General features: G+C 41.9%; 1 protein-coding gene and 1 pseudogene across 1 annotated transcript; both read right to left on the bottom strand.

Moving 5' to 3' along the window:
• Nucleotides 1-3,959: 3,959 nt before the first annotated feature.
• Nucleotides 3,960-5,051, bottom strand: LOC136461359 (protein ALP1-like; annotated as a pseudogene).
• Nucleotides 5,052-5,105: 54 nt separating this feature from the next.
• LOC136461357 (L10-interacting MYB domain-containing protein-like) lies at nt 5,106-6,266 on the bottom strand. Its single transcript, XM_066460686.1, has 3 exons — nt 5,946-6,266; nt 5,696-5,864; nt 5,106-5,152 (listed from the first exon to the last, which is right to left on the bottom strand). The coding sequence occupies exons 1-3, from the start codon at nt 6,264-6,266 to the stop codon at nt 5,106-5,108; spliced, it is 537 nt and encodes a 178-aa protein (XP_066316783.1).
• Between the last annotated feature and the right edge of the window lie 2,880 nt (nt 6,267-9,146).

Raw genomic sequence — 9,146 nt, 5'->3', positions numbered from 1 at the left:
AGGGAAACCCTACCGCTGCCATCCTCGTCCATGCACGGGTATCCGGTAATTGGTCTGGCGGTGGCGATATGCTAGGGAGGTTGAGGGTGCCGTGGCGTTGGGTGTTTCGGTACACGTGCGTCGTACTCGAGAGTGACGACGACCCTGTTCGCTTCTCTTATAATCCGTACTTTTCAGCTTCTTTTTTCAGCCGGAACAGTATTTTTCTTTCACAACAAATCAACCGGAACCGTGTTTTGGCTTTTTCAGCGAAGCGAACGGGGCCGACGTTGGTGTTGGGTTGCACACACTTATTTTGCAAGAAGGCTTTTTTCCACAAATATTCATCCAATATATCACACAAACTATGAAGTAGCGAGGGAGAAACTATTCCCTTGTTAAGCATATCACAATCGTTGATGGCTCGTATCCTCATTGGTCCGGTGCATTTTGCTAGAGGATGCTATTGGGTGCTGTGGCTACGTTGATGAAGGGCACTGAGTTAAGGTTGCTTTTGAAATGTGAGAATGACAAGTAAACTGAGAAAAGTCGAATTATTAGAATGAAAAAATATTATTGATGAAACGAAGGATGAAGTACAATAATAAGCTCATAATTGGCCATATTTCAAAAGTGTAGTTATTTCATAACTGATTTTGTCAGGTTTAATGCTCCCACATGGAGCAAGTACTGTTAATGGTTCCAAAGTACGACTAAAAGCTGGACAAATAAAGTGGAAAAAGCAAATTTAAGCAAAGAACAAATAAAGCTGTCACTTTTGCACCTAACACACACATGCATCTATCTACCATGCATAGATATGGAAAACCAAAAGAGAGCCCTTTATTTGTGTGAGAGAGACCGGCCGTATCATGTTCATTTTGACAACATAAGCCACCAGCAACAATGATTATATTTATTTATGGTGGATCAAACCATGCCATGCAAGCAACCATCAGATTTCTTCATGCCAACAATCGTATACTAGTACGTGTGGGAACATCTTGTTGGTCGTTGGGGGTGAGGAAAAGAGATGGATGGTGGTAGATATATGAACGATGTTTTTTTCTTTGATAAAATATATGAACGATGTTAGAGGGATGGATGGATGGATGAGGCTAGAGTAGGGGTGAAAAGGTTGCGGATATTTTTCGATCATATTTGAGACCGAATCTATTTAGAGAGGTTCAGATCTTTTCGTATCCGAGTCCGGATATTCAACATTCGATACCGTATCTGTATCTAAAATCGCATATTTATAATGTCAATATCCAATCGTATCATATCCAATATAGTTGACATTATCTATTTAAATTCGAATCCAAACATAAATATAAAAATAAATATAATATAAGTGATATCCGTACTTATTCAGCGTGAGCCAGAGCTAGCAAAGGCGCAGAGATAAAGCAACAAAAGGCGAAAAGTTGAAGAGAGCTACAGGGTGGTAGAGAGAGAAGGGAGAGTAGAGGACATGCACAACACAGGGAGAGGGGGCCCGCCTCGTCGCTGACAAAGGAAATCAATTCAGGCCACGTTTAGTTTTAAAAAGTTTTTCAAAAAAATGCTACAGTAGTTATCACATCAAATCTTACGATACGTGCATTGAACATTAAATGTAGATGGAAAAGAAACTAATTGCACAGTTTGATTGGAAATTACGAGACGAATGTTTTGAGCCTAATTAGTCTATGATTGAATACTAATTACTAAATAAAAATGAAAGTGCTACAGTAGCCAAATTCTCAAATTTCCCCGACTAAACGAGGCCTCGGCCTTGTTTAGATTGGGGTTAGGAATCAGTATTTGGCACTATAGCACTTTCGTTTGTATTTGATAATTATTGTCGAATCATGGTCTAACTAGGCTCAAAAGATTCGTCTCGTAATTTACAATCAAACTATATAATTAGTTATTTTTTATCTACATTTAATACTCTATGCATATATCAAAGATTTGATGTAATGAAGAAAGAATAAAAAAACTTGCAATCTAAACCAGGCCCTCGTCATCAGCAACGTCATGGCGTGGAATGGCTTGGGATTGGCGCTATTTGATGGGACTTTTTGTCATAAGAACCGACCTGACCTGGACCTGCCCAGCCAGCCCTGCATACCCTGCTGCCCGACTACCCGAGTAGTACCCAAGGTTGTTTGGTTTGACCTACTAAAATTTAATAGCTACTAAACGATTTAGTTATTTTTAGTAATTTCAAAATTACTAGAGAGAATTAAAATTTTTTTAGTAGCTTTTAGTCATAGCATTTGATTAAAAAATTACTAAAACGACTAAAAGCTACTAAATTTAGTAGCTACTAAACGAATCAAACAGACCTTAATATCAGATCTTTTTTCTATAAAGGCAAAAAAGATATATACGTATATCCATCTCGATCGGCAGGCAAATATATGGAGTGTTTTCATCTTTCTCAATCTCCACCGTATATATACCCCATATATATATATATATATATATATATATATATATATATATATATATATATATATATATATATATATATATTATTTTCCTCTCAGAGCATTTTAGCCGGATAAGCTAAATTTCAGCGAAACGAACAGACCAACTGATGTGTATAGCCATGGTAAGGGCATTCATGAAATGAAAGAGGCAGCACAGTGCGTGCGTGCTTGACATAAAATACTGTCACGACCATGTTGCTCACGGCCGGCCTTTATTAGTTTTGACTTTTTGCAACAAACAAAGCGCTTTGGTGCAGGATACGTACATCTCTGTTCACCATTTTTGGAGGAGTACGACCCTGTTCGGGAGGCTGTATCTGTTTGTGTTTGACTTGGCTTATCTGTTAGACAATAATTTTTTTTTCTCATACCAAACTAGCTAACGATACTTTAGTTCAGGGCTTATAAGTCAATCAAGTATAAATGAACGGGCAGTATATCTGAAAATACATAAAGAATGGCATGGCTGCAACGACCGATAAAAAGCACCCGGCTGGTGGAACTGGCAGTTGTAGCTGGTATAGTACCGGCCGGTACAGTAGTAGCCTAGTAGGCATGCGCGCCTGGTTCTGGGTCTGCAGACTGTACCGCACGTACGCACGCGCACGTGGTAGCGCAATGGTGCGGTCGACACGTGCAACATCGGACGCCGACATCTCGCACTGTCGCTCGTGTCAGAAAAGAGAAGCGCCTCGCTCGTCATTGACCATTACCTCAGTGGCTTGGCTATGGCCATGGCCATGGCCCTGGCCCTGGGAGAGCGTTTTCGTGTCTCGCTTATAAGCCGAACAGGCTTATTTGATAAGTCACGATCTGAAGAAATTATTGTCTGAATAAGTTGAATGTTTGACTGTTTTGATTATTTTTGGTAGATTATCTGTCCTGGATGTAAATTGACCTATGTACCCCTGAGGCTGATGATACCTCTTTTGGTTCGGATGAAAACGGACCGGATACGGACGGATATCACCGATATTACATTTGTTTTCATATTTTTGTCCGGATTTGGATTCGAATACGAATAGTGTCAACTATGTCGGATAGGATACGATTGGATATCGACATCATAAATATGCGATTTGAGTATTCGGATACGGATACGGTATCGGATGTTAGATATCCGGACTCGGATACGGACAGATCTCAACCCCTCAAACGGATTCGGTTTCGAATATGGTCGGAAAATATCTGTACCATTTTCATCTCTATCACAATGATCTGAAGGCAATGGCCCCGTTTGACTTGCTGAAACTTGGCTGAAAGTGGATGAAAAACACGGTTCTGGCTAAAATGTTGTAAAAGAAAAACATTGTTCCGGCTGAAAAAAGAAGCCGAACAAGTCGGATTTAAGGTAAGCCGAACAGAGCCAATGGTGGGAATATTTTTAAAGTTTGATATAGCAATATGGTTTCATCAAGTTGCAATGTACAATAATAGTCAAAAATAACATCCATTTAGGTAATGTAATTGCTACAAAATACTCAAGTTTCTAACAATGAATCACCCAACCAACACATTAGCAATAGCATCATGGAAAGCACACATATTCATGTCATCTATCGAACCACCACCATCAGCTGAAGGAACTTGGGACCCAACACCACTACTGTCTTCCACATAGGTTTCAAAATGTTCATCATATATGGCATTGTCTCTAATGAAATTATGAAGAGCCATGCAAGCAACAATAATCTTTGATTGCTTCTCAATTGGATAGGTAGGTAACTGCAAGAGAGTGCGCCACTTTATCTTGAGAACTTCAAATGACCACTCAATCACATTTCGGAGGGATGCATGAGCATAGTTGAACACCTCCTTCGATCCCACTGCATGACGACCATGTTGCCATTCGGACACATGATACATTTGTCCCTTGTAAGGTGCTAGATATCCTTTTCTATTAGGATATCCAGAATCAACAAGGTAATACTTGTCTTCAGGTGGATGTGGAAATTTACCCTTGTAGGTGACTAAAGTATCCAAAAATACCCGAGTGTCATGAGCAGATCCAGCCCAACCCGTGACAACAAATGTGAACCGCATATCGAAGTCACAAACCGCCATGACATTTTGTGAAGCATAACCATGTCGTCCAATGTATTTTGCATGTTCACTTTTTGGTACAGTTACAGGTATGTGTGTACCATCAATGGCGCCTATGCAATCGTTGAAATGAGGCCAGAACCTAGCTTGCTGCAGTTTTGGATGAACTGTACCAAAGTGTGGATCCTTTGGTCTTATGATGTTAGTAGACAGTCTACAAATTGAGTCAAGTACCTCACTAAACTTTATACTGACAGTTTCTAATGAATGACCAAACCTATTTGTGACTTGTCTAAACGATTGAGGTGCACCACATGTCCACAAAAACATGCCTAAGGCTTCCTTGGTACAAATATCACTAGTTGATCTCAAGCCATAATTCAGAACCAAAGTCCGATTGAGACGATGGAACACTGACCTTGTCATTCTAAACATGTTGTAGCACTAGACTCTATCATTTAGTTGGATTTCAACCCACTGTATCCCTGTTATGACTGGTATATCCGGAACCACCTCCTTATTCTTTGCAACACTGCTAGTTGAGCCCATCAATTCCAATGCAATATATGCAACCATGAAATCCTCATTAGTACCTGATTCATCCTAACTTGCATCCTCATCACTGGAGATGCTCATATTGATTTCAGCACCTAAAATAGGTACACATTATGAAGCATGAGCAAAGGAATAGGGGAAGCATATGCACGAAATAATTATTCGCACAAGCAAAGTCATGACATAAATCATCAAATAATGTACCGATTACATAAAACATCAAATAATGTCTAGAACTGAACAATTTATTTTACTTCATAACAACACTAATTTTTCCGGTCCTCCCATGCCTGCCTCAGCCAATTAAGCCTCCCATTCGGTGTCTTCAAAGTAACGAACACATCATGGTTTTCCTCTTTCTTAAGCAATTGGGTAGCATAGTAGTGTTCGTCACTCCCTTCTTCAGCACCATTGTTAATGACTTGCTCCAACATAGCCCCAATCTCATCTCTAACATGATCAACCACATGAGAAGTTGCTGAATTTTTAGTACTTTGGGCCTTCTTCTCATATGTGTCGACCAACCTCTTCATAAGTTGATCTCTATATGTCTTTTTTTCTAGAGGGGGAACCTTGAGCTGGCCTTTTGTTAGCATTTGGTGTGACATGTGGTGAACCTCTCCCTTCGACTCTCTCACTGTCACCATCACCATGACCGGCCTCATGCTCCTCACCCTCTCCATCATCTGGACCACTTCTAGGAACATAGGATGTCTCATTAGTCACACTAATAGCATCAAACATTATACGCATCATGTCCTCAAGCTCAAGAACTGCATATTTGAAACTTATACATCCTGACATAGCCTGAAATATTAAATGATAGCAATTAGAGGATGACATGCCAATGAGTACTAAAATACAAAAGATGACATCTCAACTACTCACCGCATTTTGTTCTGCCCACCATTCATCACTGGCAGAAATACATCCGGTCATAGGATCCCTTCCCAACCCAGTGGCTCTCATGTTCAAGGTCTTCCACTGTGCATATTTCTTCTTCAATACATCCCATCTGTTCTTCATTTGCTCTTTCTCATATGGCCTCTTTGTTCGCTCAAAGAACTTCTTCACCAAATTAGCATAACCCACACTATTCAAGCAATTGTGTGGCCTATTATGGGCAAGCACTTCTTCGACGCATATTTCATTGAAAACTTTGGCAACAAAAGGATCCCATTTTGCTTGAGGTTTTGCTGCTTTTTCCATCTATAAAGTGCGACAAATCTAAATTTCTAGCAACACTATTGCCTAATAAAAATTAAAGAAAAAACTAATGCTGGCATTAAATAAACCAAGTATCAAATCTTGTGCTTTGGAGCATAATAGAGCAAAGTGTTGTTGCAGCCTACAGAACCCAACTGCATTTTGCAAAGAACAAACAAAGCACTGCGATCCTGCTACGCCAAATTACACAACAAGCAGTGAGCCATAGTTTCAGACAAATGATGAATTTTCAGCAAGCATTTGCACTAGCAGTATCTAGAAAACAATAATAACAAAAAAACTTTTAGCGGTTGCATAAAACAAGCTCTGGTGCCATCTACTCTTACTTCCATGCTGTATCATTTTTATTAGAAGTGAAAGCAAGGACACCAGTCTTGCATGCTCACCTTGTTGGACGACAGCCGTCGGTGGGGATGGGAGGGCAGCAGGCGGTGGAGGCCATCGAGGACGTCGAGGTTAGAGATCCGGAGCCCATGGCGCAGAAACGTTGGAGGGGAGGGGAGGGAAGCCGACGCCCTTGCTAGAGCTCTGACAGAGGGGAGGGGAGCCAGCGCCCTTGCTGTAGATCCAAAGGAGGGGAGGGGAGGGCCGTCGCCGCCCGAGATGGAGATCCGACGGAGGATGATGGGAGAGCCACTAACGCCCTGGATGGATATTTGGTGGATGGGGAGGAGAGGGCCACTAGTACCCTTCCTTTAGATCCGACGGAGGGAAGGGGAGGCAAGCTAGAGAAGAGGAGGCGAGGACCAGGCCGGAGGGGAATGGGAGGGGCGGTGGAGAGGTAGGCGGCAACAGTGAGGGAGCGCACGAGAGGGGCTGAGCGCTCGGGAGTTGTCGGCGTTGGTCATGGGCACAGGACCTCTCGGGTCGAGAGGGGGGGGGGCAGGGAGAGGAAACGCGCTCGCGATTTTGGAAACGCAGAGTCGAGCTCATGATTTGGGAAACGTTGCGGGCGACCATGAGTCGTGGACGCGCGTTTGCGACTAGGCCCGTATCGCAAGGCATTTGTGTGAGATTATTGGCTTATCTGGCTTAGAAACTGAGCAAACGCTCTCCCAAACAGGGCCTATGGCTAGCTAGTAGCTCCCTTGTAGTTACATATGTCCATGCAGCTCGTAGCCCGATGGTACGGTCCGAAGCACGTTTTTTAGCCCGACCCAAGCACGGCACAGTCCGGTATTGTGTGGGCCTAGGCCGGCACTGCCTGATGCAGAAGGCCATTCCTGGGCCGCACTCTAGACACGCGGGCTGGCACGGCACAACACGCATTTTAGTGGTAGGCCTGGCGGCCCTAGCGGCCTAGCATGCTAAGAGTTCAAGCCTCCTTCCTGTGTCAAACCCTAACTTGGTTTCCCAATTCCCCCCTCGCGCCGCCCTTCTCTCTTCCCGTCTCTCGATGCTTTCACAGCTTGTAGTCGCACACGCTGTGGTAGAACCATCCGAAATAGCATGCTTCCAGAGGTGCTCATTTTCCACCAGACACTAAGTACCCCAAAAACCAGCCACATTGGAACTCAAACAATCCACGTTTTTCCTCTAGGATCCAATAATGAGAACAAGTTTACAATACTTAGTCCATTTCATACATCAAGAGTTCTCTGAAATACATTATTATAATATCAAGTTCAGAGTGCGGAATTTAAACAACGAAATTATAATAAACATCTAACGGTAAGATACATGGATCCGTCTGTGCCCACCAGAAGAATCCTCCACACAATAGCCATTCCTCAAGCTACACCTGCAACATCGGTAAATAAACCCTGAGTCAATGTTTTCCTAAATGGTAAACGGTCTTTAAACGGTCGCCATTTGTTTAGCGTTTAGGCTGTTTACACGGTGTTTAAATGAAGTTAAACGGTCTAAACAGTTTTGTACTTTTAAAAAAATACATATAATTATATATGTGCATGTAAAAAATCAAGTATTCTAGCATTTATACATATTTATCCGAGTAAAAATCAATTATTTTGGTATGTATATATATTTATGCATGCGAAAAGTACCAAATATAGATATTTATGCATGTAACATATCAAGTGTACACATTTATAAATATAATAAACTTAAGTATACAAATTTATCCATACAAAACTGAACTAGATTTACCTTGTGTTCGCCTAAACAACTATTTAAACAGCTGTTTAGCCCGTTTAATATATTTTATCTCTGTTCCATTTAGGCCATTTAGACCGTTTTCCTATTTTTTGATAGTTTAAACAGTCATCCGTTTAATTTCCGTTTACCCCGTAAACAAAACAGTTTACCACCATTTATCGTTTAGTGGCCGTTTAATCGGTTGTTTAGGCTGTTTAGGCGAACACTGCCCTGAGTACACAATATACTCGCAAGACTTACCCGACTAGTGGGAATAATTTTCCAACTCCAAAGGACATAATAAGCTTTATGGTTTGCTAGGTTTCCTTACGGTGAATGTGCGCTTTTCATTTCAGGGCTCAGCCCATGGACTGGTTGCCTGTTCGGCTGGTCTTCTGTCTTTCTTCTACTTTCTGGACCCTAGCACCACATGACCACATCACCTACTGTCAGGCTCGGGGACTAAGTGGGCATACTTCACCTTGCGGTGAGTGTGTTTTCTTTAGTCTATTCATTGAAAGACTCCGTGCCTCCTGAAGTATGTGCTCAGGATAATAAGTCTATGACCTGGCTAGAATCCAATGCAATGGTCGTTCCTTAACCGACACGGATAGGGAAAATAGTATAATCAAGCTATGTCCCATTGGCCGTGGGACACAACCTCCTACAACCACCAATACCAGTACCATATCCCTGCCCGGTCTCCATTTCCTTTCACCATTTTACCATGTAGTTCCAACAATAAGCCTGTAACGTAAATGCATA

Source organism: Miscanthus floridulus, chromosome 6, assembly GCF_019320115.1.
Source record: "Miscanthus floridulus cultivar M001 chromosome 6, ASM1932011v1, whole genome shotgun sequence".
In the NCBI taxonomy this organism is placed as follows: Eukaryota; Viridiplantae; Streptophyta; class Magnoliopsida; order Poales; family Poaceae; genus Miscanthus; species Miscanthus floridulus.
This window is presented reverse-complemented; position numbering and strand designations above follow the sequence as displayed.